This window comes from Morus notabilis, unplaced genomic scaffold, assembly GCF_000414095.1.
Source record: "Morus notabilis unplaced genomic scaffold, ASM41409v2 Scaffold168, whole genome shotgun sequence".
Lineage (NCBI taxonomy): Eukaryota > Viridiplantae > Streptophyta > Magnoliopsida > Rosales > Moraceae > Morus > Morus notabilis.
Window position 1 is genome coordinate 332,118 of NW_010367753.1, and position 19,787 is coordinate 351,904.

At 31.4% G+C, this 19,787-nt stretch overlaps 2 protein-coding genes across 3 annotated transcripts; both read right to left on the reverse strand.

Annotated features, from left to right (window-relative positions):
• Positions 1 to 1,699: 1,699 nt before the first annotated feature.
• LOC21400649 (glucose-6-phosphate 1-dehydrogenase, cytoplasmic) lies at positions 1,700 to 7,531 on the reverse strand. Its single transcript, XM_010113332.2, has 16 exons — positions 7,339 to 7,531; positions 6,680 to 6,895; positions 6,418 to 6,503; positions 6,191 to 6,257; positions 5,914 to 6,100; positions 5,175 to 5,332; positions 5,029 to 5,097; positions 4,759 to 4,817; positions 4,568 to 4,604; positions 4,228 to 4,299; positions 3,335 to 3,482; positions 3,136 to 3,231; positions 2,721 to 2,791; positions 2,375 to 2,490; positions 2,166 to 2,211; positions 1,700 to 2,083 (listed from the first exon to the last, which is right to left on the reverse strand). Exons 2-16 carry the CDS (start codon positions 6,851 to 6,853, stop codon positions 1,916 to 1,918), a joined length of 1,554 nt encoding a protein of 517 aa, XP_010111634.1. The 5' UTR covers positions 6,854 to 6,895; positions 7,339 to 7,531; the 3' UTR covers positions 1,700 to 1,915.
• Positions 7,532 to 13,705: 6,174 nt separating this feature from the next.
• LOC21400650 (plant UBX domain-containing protein 1) lies at positions 13,706 to 16,628 on the reverse strand. 2 transcript variants are annotated; one of them, XM_010113333.2, is made up of 7 exons: positions 16,466 to 16,628; positions 15,724 to 15,820; positions 15,427 to 15,495; positions 15,160 to 15,227; positions 14,899 to 15,028; positions 14,698 to 14,802; positions 13,706 to 14,197 (listed from the first exon to the last, which is right to left on the reverse strand). In XM_010113333.2, exons 1-7 carry the CDS (start codon positions 16,547 to 16,549, stop codon positions 13,992 to 13,994), a joined length of 759 nt encoding a protein of 252 aa, XP_010111635.1. In that variant the 5' UTR covers positions 16,550 to 16,628; the 3' UTR covers positions 13,706 to 13,991. The 2 variants fall into 2 exon arrangements, with proteins under 2 accessions (XP_010111635.1, XP_024031344.1); XM_024175576.1 differs by lacking the exon at positions 14,698 to 14,802.
• Between the last annotated feature and the right edge of the window lie 3,159 nt (positions 16,629 to 19,787).

Genomic DNA, 19,787 nt, shown 5'->3' on the forward strand with positions numbered 1-19,787 from the left:
AAGATTAGATTTTCTATACATAACTGAAAGACAAAGTAAGAAAGGAACAAATATTTAAGTAAGATGATGGGAAAAAAAAAAATTTTAAGTATGATGATCTTATGTTAACATCCATAATATTAGAGAGAGAATGTAAGGAAGCAAGGAACGAAAACATTATTAAATTGAGTGTCATGAAAATAATCTTTGGACATTTTGCTAGATTGACTCGTTAATTCTCATTGGTATAAAAAAATATTATATAAATGTTAACATGTGCATTCAATCGAAAACCTTTTTTTTAATAGAAATGAGTCAAATATTCTTTTAAAATGCATGAGTTTAGATTTTTATTCTTTATTTTTAATTAAATTTTTTTTAATCAAATAACTATATTAGTCAAAAACATATTAATCAAAAATACATGATAAAAATTAAGATCCATATACTCTTAACAATATCTCTCTTTTTTTTTTCCAAAAAAAAATTAGATTGCTGCTACTTTGGTGCCACGCCATTTGTGGATTATAAGAAGCAGAACAACAAATTTTGAGCTTACTTGGATGAACTTAAAAAAATTGCTTTTATCTTATTCAATCTAAAAGCTCTTTTTAGAGCTGTTTAGATAGACAATTTGAAAATACTTTTGACTTTTATAAGATATTTTTGGATAAATCATAAGTGCTTATGAAAGAGAATTCATGATAAGTTCTTTTACTAACCTTTTTAACGTTATGTATGTGAACAATAAATTAGATGTGATATTTGCCCTCATTCGCTTCGCGCATTCAAGTTTTCAATTCGAGTTGAGATATGATATTTTCTAAAAATTTTTAACTGTAGCAGAAAAAATTAAATGTGGCTTTTACATTACTTTTTGTAACAATAAGCTATTGACTTATTTACCAAATATGCTCAAAAGCTCTTCTAAAATAAAAGAGCTCTTTTTCATGTACTAAAAAATTACACTCTTCCAAACGGGCCTTGTTAGCCTTCCAAATATGCTCAAAAGCTCTTCTAAAATAAGAGCATGTTTGGTTAGAGGACTCGTTCTCTGATTCGAATCATGGTTCATGGTTCGCTACAATATTTTTTCTCACAAAAAACACACGTAAATTGAAAATAGTTATAATCTCATGGTTTTAATTCATGAACCAAATGGACTCTAAGAATTCTTTTTCATGTACTAAGAAAGTACAAGCTCTTCCAAACGGGCCTTTTTAGCCTTAATTTTGTTTTTGACTGATGATGACAAAACAAGTTTTCATAGCAAAACTAGGTTTAGGGCCTGTTTGGATTGGATTAAAAAAATATATTTTAGACTTATTTATTTTAAAAACTACTTTTAAACTTGTTTAGATGGACAACCTTAAAATATTTTTGACATTTTTAAACACTTTTAGAACAAACCACCTCCTTGATGCTTATAAAAAGCTTTTTTATTTACATTTTTAACCTTTTATTTGTGAATAACAAATTAAATATTATATTCATATCTTTTTATTACATTACTTTTTATAACAATAAGTACTTTTGACTTTTTACCCAAACAAATTTAAAAGTTCTTCTTAAATATAAAAGCGATTTTTCAAACACTATCCAAACATTAATTAAAAAGTCACAACTTATTTTTATCTTCTTCTACTACTTAAAAGCACAAACACAAACTATCTTAAATAGGCTCAGTAAATGATAATCATGAATTGAAAGCCAAAGACTAAAGGCAAAACTATGAAAGCTTTATAGAAATTACATTCACATAACCGGGGCCAATTTTTATCGCCAAACATTATACTTATAGACCTTGCATTTAAAATTATCATTAGACATCGTTACACGCCACACCACATTCTTATTCTGAACGGATAGCTTATTACTACAAGCAAATTGTTTTCATTGCTCCAGTCCAGGCCACAGGAAATGTGCGATAACTCTCTTACAACGTGGGAGGAATCCATATGTAGCCATGTGTTTGTACATAACCAGCTTTTGCAAGCAACTCGTCTGCTGCCTCGGGGCCTCGACTGCCTGGTTTGTATGGAAGCGGATTAAGCTCGCCATCATCGATTCTGTGCAGGAGAGGAGTAAAGATCTCCCAGGCAGCCTGATAATTGACGGAACAAAACGGTCAGACAAGGAAATCCACAGCACGTGTTAGGATATACTTACAGCTAGAAAGTCGTTACCTTCAACTCATCTCTTCGAACAAAATGTTGCTGGTCGCCTCTTATTCTGTCAAACCCAAATGAGATTGTCGTGAATAAGTAGTGAAAGAAAGGATGAAATACCAAAATTATGTTTTAGTAGATGTCACTATAAATCTTCCAACAAAAGAAGCAAAAGTAGCAAAATGGCCTCATCATGTATTCTAAATGCAGAAGGGCAGTAACCGTACGTGTCGAGTATTAAACGTTCGTATGCTTCGGGGATTGTGACCCCTTGATAACGTTGCCCATATGACAAGTCTAATTCACTTTGGACCGTTGACATCTCAAGTCCAGGCTGCTTAACCTGGCATAAGAGACATTAAGAGATTGAGTAGGGTGACAAAAGAAAGTACACTACAAAGATGGCAAGAAAAGTGGTATCTCGAGTTCCAGGCTTTAGAGCAAAAGACGAACTTTCACCGTGTTACTCATTGTGAAATACAACAAATTTATATTCTGAGAAATATGAAAGACAAACACAGCAGCAACAAGTTAATGACAATTCCACTAATGGTGTTATCAGAATCTGCATACCGTAAGCTTCATGTACATGGCTTCTGAAGGTTGCAAGCGAATTACAAATTCATTTCTCCCTTGCTTTTTACCTAAACAATGAGAAAATATCAAATTAAAATATTGTTTAAGGTTTTAGACAGCCGATTAGATGTATAGAACAAATTATATAAATAAATATCATGCAAGTCATCTGCTAATTAATAGAAACTAGTCTAGCAAAAAACTGTGAATAGTCACTTTCCTGAATTCATAATTATATCCACGCTCCCAGCATGAATACTTATGACAAAGCAATACTATTTAACTAACATCATGAAAATTCTTAGATTCTGTGTTACTATCTAAGTTCAACTCCGGAAAAGATTATTAAATAAATTATGCTAGATTTATTGCAAAAAGTAATGAGGAAAATTTGAGAGGTCTGGTGCCATACATTTGAATATATCACCAGGAACATCCTTAAACTGAACTCGAATTTCTGCCTTTCTTGAATTTAATGCTTTCCCTGCCTTTAGAATAAAAGGGACACCTGAATAAAGAAATTAACAAATGATTCAGTCTGGATTTATCATAAGCCATTCCTGAAATTAGTTTCACTGTATCAATTTATAGAGAAAATTAGCGCAAGATACCTTCCCATCTTTCGTTATGAATACGCAGAACCATAGTTGCAAAAGTTGGAGTATTTGAGTTATCAGGAACCGTTGGATCATCTCTGTAGCCATCATATTGCCCAAGAGCAACTTCATCATCCTTGATTGGAAGTACAGATTGAAGAACCTGTTTTCACATTAATCAGTAAGAAATACAAAAGAATGGCCCTGTTTGTTTCCCATCTCGTTTTCATTTTTCACGATTTTCAAGAATGAAAAATAAAAACGCGTAAAGAAAACGCGTTTGGCGTCAAATTTTTGAAAAATTAAAAATAAAAACGTTCTTGTCCTTATATGAAAATCTGAAAACGATTTATTTCCGTTTTCATTCTTCCGTTTTCGTTTTCTCTCTTCAGCCCTTTCATTCTGCGACCGTGCAACTGCGCGCCCCCCGCCCCCGTCTCCGACTGCGCGCCCTCCCCCCAGTCTTCTGCGACTACGCCCCGCCGTCTGCGACTGATTATTTATTTAATATATTATTATTTTAAATATTATTACATGTTTTTAAAAATTAAACCACCAAACACAATTTTAGTTTTTTTAAAACTGAAAAAATTTCAGAATAAAACTACCAAACGTATTTTCAGAAATGATTCCAAAATGAAAATAAAAACGTTTTCATTTTCATTTTCATACAGAAAACAAAATCATTTTGGAATGGGTTCCAAACGCACCCAATAGTTCTTTAACTTGGCACGTTCCCTGGCGGAGTCTTCTATATTTGAGGAAAAAAGTGGTGTTTCTATTACTGCAAAGCACACACGTGTCTAATACATGTGCTTCTATATGTAAACTAAATCAGTTTATCCCTAAGCTGTATGCGGAAGTTTACCAGCATTATCATCAGGTCAGAATAAAAGACACCTACGCACCTTCACTTTCTCATCTCGAATATGCTCAGGTTTGAGAGAAACCGGCTTTTCCATGGCAACCAGGCAGAGAACCTGCAGTTTTGAAGGAGGGAAAAACATTGGAAAAAAAAATTCGTAAGGAATCATAGCACATAGAAGACAGATGTGTCTGTGCAGGTTATTATAACTAGCAGATCTATATACAGTGAAAGCTCCCAGAACTCTCAGAAATTACAAATTAGAAAACAAAAAACGTTTTACTATTTGTCCTTCAGAATTAAGGAATTTTGCACCCAAACAAAGAGAGAATCATTGATGTAAATGACAGTCAAATTAACTCCAATTGAAAATCAACACATACCTGCAATAAATGATTTTGAATAATATCGCGGATGATTCTGCCCAAAAAATTTATAGGTTATTGCATGCCTAAATTTCATTTTAGAAATAAATACAACAACAAGGTGAGTTCGTAAAATAGAATCTCAAAGGTAGTCAGCAAGAGCTACCAATCAATAAACAAGCTTGGACACAAGGATCCACTAATCATACCCATATTGATCAAAATATCCACCACGGCCTTCAGTTCCAAAATCCTCCCTGAATACAATCTGAAAACAATTTTGAACAAAACATAGGTCAACGAAAACGGAATGTTAACGCTAGGAAATGCTATAAGTAGATTAGCTGACACTAGAAACACCAACATATATGCAACAAATAACTCTTTGGCCCCAGAGTCAATACTAACTTGCTCTTTTCAGTTTCCCGGTACACATGTAAATACCACTTGAATATGATCACTGAAAGATAAGTTCATACCTGGACGTTGTCAATGTTGTCACGATTCCAAAGGGGCAAAAAGAAGCGGTTTGCAAAACGAAGAACCAACTGCATATTTGCATAAGAAGAGAAAATAAGCAGAGTTCACGAGTAATAACCAAAGCGTGGAGTTAAAGAGACATTACCAAATTCTGCACCAACTCCTTTCCCAGGTAGTGATCAATGCGATATATTTGTCGCTCATCAAACAACTCTCCAATCTGAGAACTGAGTTCCTCAGCAGATTGCAAATCCTTGCCAAAAGGTTTCTCAACAACAATCCGAGTCCATCCACCAAGATCAGCTGTCAAATGATTACATTAAGGCACATTGCATATGTAGATATTTCACCGCCTGAATATGCCAAAATCTATAATTGGCCTACTTATAATTCAAAATTTGTAGTTGAGTACAACCAGAATCTGATCGTTCATATTCATAAGGTAATCTTGATGTTTTGTATTGGTAAAAAGTACCCAATATTAACTAGCATATAGTTGTTTTGCACTACGCAAAACTCCAACTTAGGACCGTCCAGCTAAGGCATCCATAATAAATATTTCCACGTAAGGGGACAATGCATCACAAACATTTTCAAGTAAAATAAATGCTGAGAAATGAGTCAATCGTTAGTAGTACTGAAACATAAAACACATTTAGAACTACTCTCTTTCCGTTTTCCTTCTTTTTTTTTTTTTTTTGGGATGGCATAATTATTTTTATACAGCTTCTATTTACCACAGAACGGTTGGAAGGCACTTTACAAAGACAGCATTATGATAGTAGCACAAATCCATACAAAGACAACATTATGATAGTAGCACCAATCCATCAATTATTTCCAGCCTTAAAACTAAAAGTAGCTTAAGGTCATGATAAGCTTACTTTTATTCATGCAAAAATGCCTGATCATCTTGCAGACAGATGGATATACTGATGGAGGAAGTGCAAGATAGAAGAGTCTTCGCGACGATCCTTCCGCACTATTTTTTGAAACTTCATGCTTTGAAATTTCTTTATCCAATAGCTGAAACCCCTCTTCAGCATCATAAGAACCACTTACATATTTAATCTGCAAGGATGGATTATCTTGCAATTAAATATCACCACAAGGTCATGAAAAGCAGATACAAAAAGTGATGTGTACAAGGACCGTGCTAACCAGTTGCAAAAACTTAGTGACATCTTCTGAGTCCTTGGAAGAAGCGCCTTTGTCACGGATAAGATATCTGCAGTTAATGAACTTTCATTTGCTATGTCTTTTATTTGCCATGCCAATCAGCAATCAAGCAGTCCCAATAAATGAAATGAACGAAACATTTCAACAAACATTCAAATCACAATACAGAAAATCAAAGAGTAAAGGTTCACATGAGAATAAAAGCTTACCCGCGTATGCGGTCTCTTAGCTCATCGTCTGTAATTTTAGTTCTTGCATAGCCAAATATGTGAACTTCTTTTGGATGAAGGAATCCCTAAGTAACAACAGATCTCAAATAGAGTCAATATCGCAGGCATGATTAGAAAGAACAACCTAGATTGCCATAAAAGCATATTTATTCTATGTAATCATCAACAAACAGAGAATTAGATTCTCAAGGTAAACCGGCGAATTAAGAGAACAGTATCACAGCTGAAGATAGAACCAGACCTGCCGAAAAAGGTTGAAAAGCGCAGGAAAAGTCTTCTTCTTGGCAAGATCTCCAGAAGCGCCAAGGACGATGATCGAGAGAAAGCCATTTTCAAGCACATTTTCAAACTCTTTAGAGAAGGACTCGCTTCTTAAAGTGGATCTTTTCTCAACGTGCCACGCTCCTGATCCCATTTTCTACTCTCCGCGAATAAAGCTCCGACGAGCTTAAAGAACCTATCAAACAAAACAACGAATTCAACAATGAACAACGATTTTCTCATTTCTCCAAATCAGATTCGTTCATTCAATTTCGCATAGCAGAAACGATAATTTGGAGACAGGAATTCAGCTTAAAAAGAATAACTCGTCAGAAATTCATGATAGTATCGAATGTAATTTCTTTCGCAATATCTTCCTCGATTTTCTCTCCATCCAAACAAAAAAAAAATCCAAAAATTCGCATCAATGAAATACTAAAATCAACACAAATACACGAACAAAACTCTCCGTAAACGAACCAAAAACAAGAGAGAGAAGCTCAATAATGATGGAGAGCGATCCGAATCTCCGAAATTGATCCAAAACGAGAAGTTCAAACAAGAAAATTAATGGAATTTCATAGCAAAATTCGTGTTTCTGATATTGAATTGAAGGACATCGAAACGAAGAGCGCTCACCAGATTATTGCAGAAAATCAAGCCTGTATCCTAGAGAGAGAGAGTGTGTGTGTGTGTGTGTTTAGGTATGTATTGGTGGAGGAGTGGAAGAAGGTTTGAAGAGAAGCAATGTTTGACGATGAAAATGAGAGTTGGTAGTTGGTGTCTTGGTCAAGAAGATCATTTAGATTTTTTTCGTTTTTTTATTTCGTTAATTATTCATTTTTATATACCTTCTTTTTAACTCTTTATTACAAGCCGTCGTAGTTTATATACTTTATACCCTTTTTTTTTTTTTTTTTTGCAATCTTCCAACTCCTCCCCCAATCAAGCCTTCCCGCGTATTTCAACATTTTGTCCCACAATTTTACTTTTTTTGTTTGTCGGGACGGACGGGATAAGGGCGGAGGATGATTTCTCATCCCCACCTCTATTACTTCAAACTATTCTCATTTTCATTTTTATCTCTGTTTAAAGAGGAGCGAGATTAAAATTGAAGATTTTTTTATTAGAAGAGTCTTCTCATACTCGTTTTATTTCTTATCACATAAAATTACACATTTTAAAATTATAGTAACTTAAAATAAAAATATAATATAAATTTAGATTAAAATAAAAGGTTCGATAATAAAAACTAAATTCTTAACCTACTGTAAATTGAATTTAAAAAGAATAACTAACATATAAGCGAAAAAAATTTTACAACATTAAAATATAATGTAAATTATCATTTCTTGTTTATTTCTAATAGTTTCAATTTTTATTACATAATTATACATTAATATGGGGGCGGAGGCGGGTGGGGAATAATACCCCCGTCCCCATCCATTATGAATCGGAGACTAATTTTTGTCTCCATCTCTCATTCTTAATAATTATCCCTCATTCTCATCCCGTTTAGAATGGGGCCGTCACCGTAAAGAATATTATCATTCTTATTAATGAAATAAACCTTTTTTTTTTGGTTGCTCGAGAAACGAATAATTTTTTTGCTAAATAGAGAAACCAATAATTTGTTTTCTCTTTTTCATTTGTTGGAACAAGTAACTTCTAAAGTGCATCGCTTCTAATTTCTATTTGAAATTATGTATACGTTTCTAAATATTGCAAAAAAATAAATAAGGAACGCGATCAAGTCAAGGGCATAATTTTGGGCATGTCATATGTAAAGTTTGAGTGATTACTATTTTCTTTAATCTCTTCTTTCTTATAAAAGAGTGTAACAACCATACATTGGAATCCCTCAAAAAAGATTAAAAAAAAAAAAACTGTATTTTGGAATCAGTCGTTTATTCACCAATTTTTCTATTCTCTTCAGTTTTTTTATATATCAGTATTACATTTAATAAAAATTTTGTAATTCAATTTACTTAAGTCCCGTTCATTTCATCGATTCGAGTTTTGCTACAGTAAAAAACTTTAAAAAACAGTCACATCTAACTTTTTTCTACAGTAAAAAGTTATTACATAAAGTCACATCTCAGCTCGAATTAAAAACTCAAATCAACGAATTAAACAGACCCTTAAACTATTAAAAATCATCTACTATCCTGTATGGGGAGTATTTTTCTTTCCTTCTTTTTTCTTTCAGCTCTAACAAGATAGTATAAGGGCTTGGAAACATTAATCTTGATTATGTATTAGTTTAGTGGTTGGGTGATTTTGGATGCATCATAGAGTTTGGTGACATCAAATCATTGAATAACAATGTTTGGTGCTTCACAAGCTTTCTTACGAAATTCCTTGACCGCGCAACTCACGATAGGATAAGTAACAATGAGGAACTATTTACCAAAAACATAACACAAGTAAACATGATGAACAGGAGGGTGTAAGTGATAAAAAAAATGGCCAAAGAGGTGACCAACCCGAATATATCACAATGCCGGTGGTTCAGGGAAAAAAAAAAAAAGTATGCGGAAGTGTAATAAAAACGACTACGCGCGTAACACACGAACTCACGAAGTAGATGGACGCGCGATTCTTGGAGAAGCTGGAAAGTACCACGTGGGATGGCTAGACCCACTCATCTTGCTGAATCTTCACCAACATGAGTGTATTACTCTGGGCTCCACTAAATTATTAAAGATTTCTTTAATCAAAACTTGTAGCATGAAAAAGACTTAGGCCCCGGTCGCTTCACAGATTTAAATTTTTAATTTGAGTTAAGATGTGATATTTTTTAAGAGTTTTTTATTATAGTAAAAAAAATTAGATGCGATATTTTTGGAGAGCTTTTAACTGTAAAAATCTAAAACTGAAAACTCGAATCGGTGAAATGAACGAGGCCTTAGAACATTCAAATGAAGTTATCATGGTTTAAGAAATGTCCGTTTAATTCGTTAATTTGAGTTTTTAATTTAAGTTGAGATGTGATTTTATATGAGAGTTTTTTACTGTAATAACAAAATTAAATGTGACTATTTCTGAGAAATTTTTACTGGAGTAAAATTCAAATTCTAAACTCAAATCAATTAAAATTATCCTTTTAAATTTTTAGTTTTAACAATTAATCTCCTAAACTTACATAATTATTGCAATTAACCCATCTGAATAACGATATTATAAAATGGATAGAAATAGACACGTTTCAGTCACACGTGAAGTTCTAAAAAGACAAAACCGGTACTTTATATAAATGCCCTAAATTAATAAAAATCGTAAATATTAATAAAAAAAACCTAAAATAGCCCCCTAAGCAGGCGCGGAGCTAGTGCAAGACTTTGTATTATATTATATTAATATAAAATAACCTTCACTATTAACCCCTATTATATTAATGAGAATTTACACACATGGACTTCATTATATATTTTTGTTTAAATAATAATTTATAGTGTTAGTGTAATTTACGTATCAAATAGTAAAATATAAATAGTGACAAAAAAAGTGATGCTAAAATCAACAATACTAACATTTTTCTGTATTGATATGCCCCTACAAAATGCGATTAGGTCCCACTCAAATTTGTTATCTTTAAAAATCTTACATGCATAATTCTTTATTATAGTGTATTGCTATAAAATAGCACCCACTAAAATTAATCTTACCGTCGTTATTTTTAAAACAATAGATATTTATTTTGATTAATTTGTTATTTATTTCTGGCTTGTCTATAGTCCCTTAGTTTGAAAATAGGGGAAAGTCTTTCTTGTGCCATCATAACCGACTAAAGGACTAGTATAATTCTCTTGTACTAAGTCGTAACAATTATTATTATAAAATCCATCGATCGTTTTTAAATATATGGCAATATACGATTGTCATACACACCTGTCGTGAATAATTATATGAATATTGTCGTACATCAATAAACGACTGTCGTTTTTAATATGAATAATGTTATGCATATCTATCATTTTACTTTAAATATTAGTTGTTTCATCGTAACTGACTGTCTTTTTATAAATATGAATAATATTATTGTGAATAATTACATCAGTCGTGCTTTTTTTTTTATAAGCAAATCTAGTCATGCATGAAAAATTTTTTACATCAGTGCATAACAGTCATTTATTGTTCTATGCTTAAAAACTACTTTTAGTTTCTAAAATATGAATTGTTACGACTTAATAATAAAGAATAACGTCAATCCTTCAACTGATTATGCTAAATCTTTAACCAGTTATGATAGGAGAAATCTCTCCTATCAAAATGGCGGGGAACCATAGAAAATTAATCTCACTGATAAAAATTTATCTCCTGTTATTGCCTTTATGGATAGAGATAGGGGGAAAGAAACAGTAGTTTAAATTATTTAATGTCCTTTCAATCAAAAAGAATAATTAGGGTGATTTTTTAGTACGTCTGACATATCAGTAGGTTAAGTTTTTTTAATCATTAAATATGTATATTTTTTTATTTTTACGTGATTTTATACATATTTAACGGATAAAAAAACGTGACATACCGATATGTTAACATATAAGAGAATGTCTGAATAATTAATGTCAACTTTTTTTTGTTGTTGAAAGAATTCAATAGTTTAATAAAGAAACTATTCCACCTTCAACGATTAGAATATTAGTTGAACACGTTTTTCAACGGCAGTTGGAGGATAAATGGCACGCCTTGATTCTCACCTAATTAAATGCCACATCTTGATTCTCACCTAATTGAAATAGCACTGACCATGATTAATAATTCGTGAAGGAACTACTCAAATGAGTCATATTTTGCCTATAGTTGGTACTTGTTGCCTCAATGGTACCCTTTTATTTAAATCTAATTATGTAATAAGAGTACCCTAATAGTAATGGCTAAGATTATTTTTAAGGAGAAAGAAGATTAAGAAATTACCGTTCATTTCATCGATTCGAGTTTTGTTACAGTCAAAAACTCTCAGAAACAGTCACATTTAACTTTTTTATTACAGTAAAAAATTCTCACATAAAATCATATCTAAACTTGAATTAAAAACTCGAATCAGTGAACTAAACGGACCATTATACTCTTATGGACATGCGGTTACATGTTCCTCTAAAGTCAACATCAATTCAAATCCATTGCTTAATATATGTGTATGATATATTTTTCTTTTCATACAAACATATTAATATGTATGTCTATAGTCTATACGTTTCAGGTAGCTCGACCAATTTCACTATGCCCCAAATCCTACAATTACGATCGGTTAAAGCTTTGACCATAACCTAAAATAGGAAAAAACTGAGGTTGAAATAATCCTCTCACTCAATTTTATTCTCTTATTGAAGAACAAAAGTTTGACTAAAAATAAAACCAGTAATAGAAATGTGTGATAAATTATGACTATCATAGTCATTATATATCTCCCCAATAATTTTATGTAGTCATTGCATAACTACATCATATATTGTTAACTGCATTAGCTCACAACACACAGCCAATAGAAAAAATTACACATTCTACCTTCTTAAGCTCTAAAAATATTTTTTTAAAAAACTCTATCTTTTAGTTAATTCTAATCTAAAAGCTAGAAATAAAATGAGGCTCCATTTTAAGGGATATTCTTAAAAATTGCTATTAGCAATAATAAAATAGTGAAGTAGAACTCTTTTTTTTTTGTTTGAAAACTATAGTTAAGTAGAAATAGAATTTTGTGATAGTGTACTAGATGGAAAAACATATTAGGTGCGTTTAGAATTAGCTTTAAAATGATTTTATTTTTTAATAAAAAATAAAAATGTGATTGTTTTGAGAATCATTTTATAACCGATTCTGAAATTGTATTTGGTTAGTTTTTTAAGAGATTATTTTGAATATAATAAAAAAATAAAATCGTGTTTATTAATTAATATATTATAATATTATTAATAAGTATTAAAAAATAAAAATAACTTCCAACTGTTTTTTAATTTATTCATAAAAACCATTCCCATTATTTTTATTTTCAAAATATTTTTAAAATAAATATCATTTTACTTTTATTTTTATTTTTAATTTTTTTAAATATGTAAAAATTATTTTTAAAACGATTCTAAACACACAGATGATACCGCGCAGCTCCCAAATATTAGAATAACAAAAGATATAAAAAATGCATCGAAAATGTCGAAGGAAGCTTTTATAGCGGTCAACAGACTGATAGTGGAATAACGCAACTGTTGGGTCCATGACCAAATTCCAAGTCATGATCTTGTGCACATCAAAACCTGCCATTTTCTCTCGTCAGGCTTTAATTTGGAACAAAAGTAGCGCAACCATTGCTCTTGCTTGCCAGGCCCGCCCACGAATTTCACTTAACCGAACCAAAAAGTATAGGAGTGCACATCTAATCTAATTCTATTCCATTATAACTAATGAGATATTGGATCTAATCTAATCCAATCTAAATTAAATAATTCATATATCTTTAATGTAATGCTATAATTGATGTACCAATTGTAAATTTAACATTTAAGTGTAAAAAATACTTTTCAATGCAATGTTATTTGTTGTGATAAATTTCTCATATACTATACATTGTAGTAAATTCCCTACTAAGTATAGCATATGAGAAATTTAATATTTAATTATTATTTGTTGAAATATTTATCTTTTCATGTAATCAATACAACTTTTATATTTTTTAATTATTTTAAAAATAAAAATTTACTTTTACAATTTTTAAAACTTAATGATTATAAGAAAAATGTATTAGAACAAAAATAAAAATAACATACCGTATCATACTTTTTGACATTAAATAGAAGATTGATATTAATATTTACATTAGAAATAGTCTAAACAGGATCTGACTGCGGTCGTACACTCACGAGTGGGCCCCACATGTGAGTTCCACATCCAGGTGAGTGGAGCCATGCAGCTGATATGGAATAAATAATCGCTTTAAATACAAGAACAAACATAGCCAAATGTATTAAAGAACCAAGAATTATAAAAGCATATAGATATTGAGAATGACAAATTAACAACGCAAAAGAAGCAATGTCATTTCTTTACTGAAGCACAATATACGTAACTAGCATTCATACATTACAAACACTGACAACTTCAGCAAAGCACAGGAGTTATAGCCTTAGGACTTAGGAGGCGACGCCTGAGATCCCTTCATATTTCAACATAACTTGATGCTTGAAACGTAATTTAATGCTTGAAACCTTCCTCCACGTTTAATGTAGTCTCCAGTCAATGATTTGCTGCTTGATAAGTCGAAGAATGAAGGGGGAGTTCGCCTGCTCGGTTAGACCCTATCAGAGCTTTAGCCACTTTGGCTTGATCGGTTTTTTCTCTGCAGGCCTGCGTTCTTCCACAACAGGAGTGGGTGCTGGGTGTACAGGTTCAGGTGCAGGTTCCGGCTGAGCAGGCTCCTCCTGCTCGGTGATGAGTTCCAAGCCTTTCAAAGAGATGATTTCGTCCCGAAGGAAGGGACCTGTCCATGCAGCTGCGTCATCATCCCCTGGAAATAAGATAAACAACGTATGAATTAAAACTGACCAACAAGTTTTCTCCAACTATTTCCCTTTTCGAACAGATAAAAACCATCTTTCTGAACTGAACAATAATTTTTCTTTCAGCTTCTTCCCTTTTCTTAAGGATGAATGCCCTTCTATATTTTTATATAATCATGGAGTAAAGAGTCACCATCATTTTTGTAAAGCGAATCCATCAAATAAGTTATTATAGCTCATCCCCTGTTTTGTTGAACATAATTAAAAACCTTCAATAACAGATTTTCGTTTCTTTGGGGAAGTTGGGGTGGGCCGGATCTTGCTAACATTTAGAAGTTTTCAAGACCAATTACTGATGTTCTTGTTGCAGACGCCTCAACAAGGAAGCAGAAACCAGAAACTTTCATTATTAGCTTAAAAAAGACTGACAATTAGCACTTGGACAGGAAAGTTGAAGAAACAGCCGGTGTTTCAACTCAAATCAAGGCATTAAAAAGCATGTGCTTACCTTTTGGTATATCATATGCAAAATACACAATTGCACCGGGAACAAAACCAGCACTATAGAAATCCTGTGACATGTCTTTTATATGCTTTTTAGGAGGTGTAGTATCTGCAACATTACCATATCTCAGCCTCTGCTGTGTAATTGTGGAAAAATGTTCATAATCGTACATGAAAGTTAATACATTGCTTCACATATACTTACATAGATAGAATGGCCAATCTGGCTTTGCAATCACTTTCACGAGAAGATCAACCAAGCTCTGGATCTTTTCTGATGGATGAAATGTGGCCTCCAATGTGTGGTTATCAGGAAATCTTAACCTGATTACAGCCTGTAACATGAGCAGGTTGACTTAATAGATAGGTAAGATCCATCTAATAATGTCGTCTAGAATCAAGGAAGATTGAAAATAATAATAATAATAATAAAATGAAACACAAGGTTAAATGGTCCAACACGCACCTTCGTTATCCTCGACCTGCGTGCCGCCTCTTCTGCCTCCCTGATTTTTCGTGTTTTTAAATATTTATCTATACATAAACAAACAATACATCATTAAAGGCTAATTCATATTCACACCAAGCATATATCAATCCATACAAGTAATCCATTACAATCAGATACAAGAGAATATCAGCCAGTTCAAGCAAAAAGTAAACATATACAAAACAGGCAACGTATCATAATTCGTCCTCCTGGAACTTGTATTACATAAATCATTGCAGTTACCTTCTTTTTTGGTCGCCATTATTCGGTAATAATCCTCTGCGGAGAACTCGTAGAATTCATCTGGCTCCTCTGCAAAGCAAAGAAAAATTCATCTGTCAGGACTTAGGTACCCAAAAAGGGGCCCGCTCTTTTCACAGTTCAAATCACAATTCAACCTTTTTACTACAGTGTTTTCTCTCGCAAAAAATTTGAATTTCAGCTCAAGTTTTTCTCGAGCCCGTGAAGTGGATCGGGGCCAACTGTTTCAATAGTATACTCTCAAGCATAAAAAGAAAAAAGCTTAAACCGCTTCAATACCAGTTTTGGACTCTTCAGTTGATGAGGAAGAAAATGGTGACGTCTCGAAGACACGGATTTCTCGCCCAAACTTTTCTTTTGCAGAAGCAAGCTTGGCCTGTGGCATCCCATGAAAAGAAAATTTAAATGTTAACACAGTAGAAGGAAAACGGAATTCTCTGCTTCTCAGTATCAAAAGGAGTAAATACCAGTAGTCTTTTTAACTAATAAATTAATAATCGCCATAAAACTTGGGGGAAATTCAAAAGCCTATTTCGAAGCCAAAGACTCGTATCAAGAGGCCTAGTTGATACGAAAAACAATAATGGTAGCCACCGTTCAAATCAAGAATTAAAATTTTCAAAGATTAAACCACAATGAATTTTTTCTTAAAAAAATCATGATATTCAATTAAACGAATGATTCTAGGTACATTGATAAACAAAATTCGATAAAAACTCGTCCCAAAAAATGTGAACTTTATTGGTTATATACTAAAGGCACTTGCTTTTCGTACCACAAAATTCGAAATTCTAATTAATCCAAATTGTATCACCAGTAACACCAAATCAATCATATAATTTTCCACAACTAAAGAAACAAGAAGAATAAAGAAATCGAATTAGCAAAAGAAAGTGGAACCAAATCCAAAAAGTACAAAAAGGGAACTAATTACAGAGAAAACCCAGACCGACCCAGAAGCGGAAAAGAATAAATTGGAACAAGAATTAAGGAAATTAACAGCGAAGTTAGAAGAGAAAACCTTGGCGGCTTGAGCCTCCATTGGATCAACGTTTGTCAGCCTTCTTCTCTTCAAGGTTAAAGGTGAGGAACGATCAACAATCATCAGAAAAAAGGGGCAATCTTCAGATTCTTTTTTATACGCACTCGGGGCTTGGATTTTTTTTTATTTTTTTATTTTTTGATTCGTTATTTGCACTTTGTAGCTCTAGATGAGTGCTGGGTTTTTATTCTTTTCATGTTTTACTTAAAAAAGGTAATTTAAACTTCGTTTAGTTTAATGATTTGAGTTAAAAAATTTAATTTTATGTTAAAATTTTTTATTGTAATAAAAATATTATATATGATTATTTATGATAATTTTTTACTATAATAAAACTCAAATCGATGAAATGAATGAGACTTTGATAAATAATTTGAGTATAAATTTTTACAATTTATTTTTTATTTAAATCTTTTTTAATTAAATAATTACACTAATAAAAGAATATTTGTTAAGAGTTATAAATAAATTTATGCACTTGAAGATAAATTCTCTATTTTTTCTATGACTAATGTTATCTTTTATATTTTGGACCGTTTTATCTAAAGTTGGGCTCGGGTCCATTCCTTCTCTTTCTTCTTTTTCTTTCATTTTTTAAATTTTGAGAAAATTATTGGAGCATATTTACTCTTTATTATTGATTAATATCTTTTAAAAAATTGTACTAAATAACAAATTTTTAAAACTAAATTAATTAAATAGTATATTTTAAAAATATAGCAGTTTAAGTGGTAAATTAATCATTTTGTATAAATTGTTAGTAAAAAATCTTAAAAAAATTTATTTACATAGAAAATTTCTTTTTACTAATCATAAAAAGAAATCTTAGGTGAAAAAAATATTTTTACTAGCCGTAAATAAATTATTTACGCAGTAAATGATTCATTTACCTCATAAACTGCTATTTATTTCAAATAATTTTTTAATTTAGTTTTAAAAATATGCTATTTACTACATTCTTCTATAACCTTTTGATTGATATAGTTATTTGATTAAAAATTATATTAATTAAGAGCAAGATAGAATTACAAATTATATTAATCAAGAGTAAGATATAAATTCAGAGCCGTACACTCTAAGAGACATTTGTGTCCTTTTCTCTTTTTATTTCTTTCGCGTGAGAAATTCAGAAATGCATGATATCATCTTTATATTTATGTCATCTAGAGTAAAAATTTATGATTTATGTTACTCGATTTACTTGAAAATATCGATCCATTTAATTCACGTATTCAAGCGATTTTGATTCTACATTCAAAATTTTGTAAGAAAAATTATTGACGGGATTTCTTCAAATTTGTTGTGAGAGAGTAAAATCATAATTATCATGAGTTCAAGTCTTAAAACTAAACGGCCATTAAATCACCGGCGTAAATATAAAATTTTAACATTTTAATGGCATGTCATGTTTTCCACTTTTTTCTTTTTTTTGTTGATATTTGAAACCATACTTTTGTTAAAGTATTTTGGTGGATTCTATGTATGGGTCATTTTGTCATAAAACAAGTTTAATACAATTTCACAAACTATCCTCGCATGTACGCCACATTGGAAAAGAGTAGATAAACTCCAATCTTTCATACATTTGTATATAGTTATGGGTATCTTCACAATATCGCTAGTTGTTTGTGTAAAGGCTTTGTCCAAACTCCCAAGCAGTCCTACCGCCACCATTGACATATATATCCAACGACCAGTGTCCTTCATCATCATTGTCATGAGCCTCATCAGTTGCTTATTATCATATCAAAGGCTGAACCCAAGTGCTTCGATGAAAAAGAGACTACGGACGGACTTATTATTGTGTACAATTACAAACAATCCAATCGCCATACCAGTCCATTATCACTCACCAAACTTTTCCTTTCTTTATGAAAGGAATACAGAGGACAAACATACCCATCTCTTTACTCATTCCCGTTTTTGCATCATATAAAGCCAAGCTTTCTTATTAACAATATATATTATATATATGTATGTATATATATAGAGGACAAACATACCCATCTCTATACTCATTCCCTTTTTTGCATCATCATATAAAGCCAAGCTTTCTTATTAATATATATATATATATATATATAGCCAAGCTTTGTTTAGTGATGGTGTTTTGGTTTGGCACCTACGCTAAGCAAAACCAATAAAGTTAAGTCACTGCCATTTCAAGCATCACATTATCACATATTGTGCCTAAATTACATCCTCGTTGACCAACTAGCCAAACTCCCTCTCTTTCCCCGGCAAAATTATCTGCTTGATCTAAGGTATCAAGAGTCTAGTGCATTTTTAAGTAGAATAAAATGCGTATTTAAACTAATTTTGCAGAGTATGATGACTTCATAAGTTTCTTTTTTCTTTTTTAATTATTATATTGTGTGAGATTTTTAGTTTCCGTTTTTATTAACAAAAATTAAAATCATACAAATTCAAATTCTAATAGATACACGCACCTTAATAATTTGAGCATGGTCTTTCACGAGGTTACAACTTATAAATCACATTTTTAACCATTTGAAAGTGGATTCGTATAATCATTCGAATAATAGTTCGTGGTTCGTTACAGTATTTTTTATCATAAAAAATACACGTAAACCGATAATGATTCTGAATCATAATTCTAAATTCATAAACTAAACGTCCACAAACCTCTAACATATTATTCTTATTTATTGTGAATTTAAAGAAAATTTTTTGATAAGTAAGAAGAAACACCCATGTCTTTAGATGTTATAAATTCTCATTATTATTAATATTATTATTATTTAGAAAATACTTATTTATAGTTTTTATTATTATGATGACGATTCTAGATTAGAGCATAAAAAACCACCTGATCGATATCATCCACATTGAATCGTTAATCACACAAAAATATACAAATTGAACGGAAGTTAATTTAAAAGCTTACTATCTAAAACAAATTTATCAAATGTATTATATTTACTAAATTTGTTATTTAAACTATTACCATTTTATTTATATTTTGCAAAAAAATTATATTTACTTCCTTTTTCTTAATTTTTGGTATCCCATTAAAGAATTCCAAAATATTTTTTAATTTTGAAAAAAAGTTATTTGTATCTATTTTTATTATCTTTATTTATATCAATTTGTGGTATTCAATTAAAAAAAATTCAAAAATTCTCCAATATTTTTCTTTTGGTTGTTGAATAAATATTTTCTTCGTTTTGACAAAAAAAAAGCATTTTCTTCTCTTAAAAAATGGGCAACGCGGCCGGCGACAAGAAACGGGGCGCACGTTAGCGTCGTCCCGTTATCTCTACCCTTTCAAAATCTTCAA

Bases quoted from the DNA above. Each gene is read 5' to 3' on its own strand.
- LOC21400649 (XM_010113332.2), bottom strand. From the start codon at position 6,853: ATGGGATCAGGAGCGTGGCACGTTGAGAAAAGATCCACTTTAAGAAGC. The intron at 6,504-6,679 runs GTCTGGTTCTAT...GTTGTTACTTAG, and splicing joins TTTTCAACCTTTTTCGGCAG to GGATTCCTTCATCCAAAAGA. The intron at 3,483-4,227 runs GTGCGTAGGTGT...ATGTGAAAACAG, and splicing joins TTCGAGATGAGAAAGTGAAG to GTTCTTCAATCTGTACTTCC.
- LOC21400650 (XM_010113333.2), bottom strand. From the start codon at position 16,549: ATGATTGTTGATCGTTCCTCACCTTTAACCTTGAAGAGAAGAAGGCTG. The intron at 15,821-16,465 runs GTTTTCTCTTCT...GGGATGCCACAG, and splicing joins TGGAGGCTCAAGCCGCCAAG to GCCAAGCTTGCTTCTGCAAA. The intron at 15,029-15,159 runs GTGCGTGTTGGA...CTCATGTTACAG, and splicing joins GCAGGTCGAGGATAACGAAG to GCTGTAATCAGGTTAAGATT.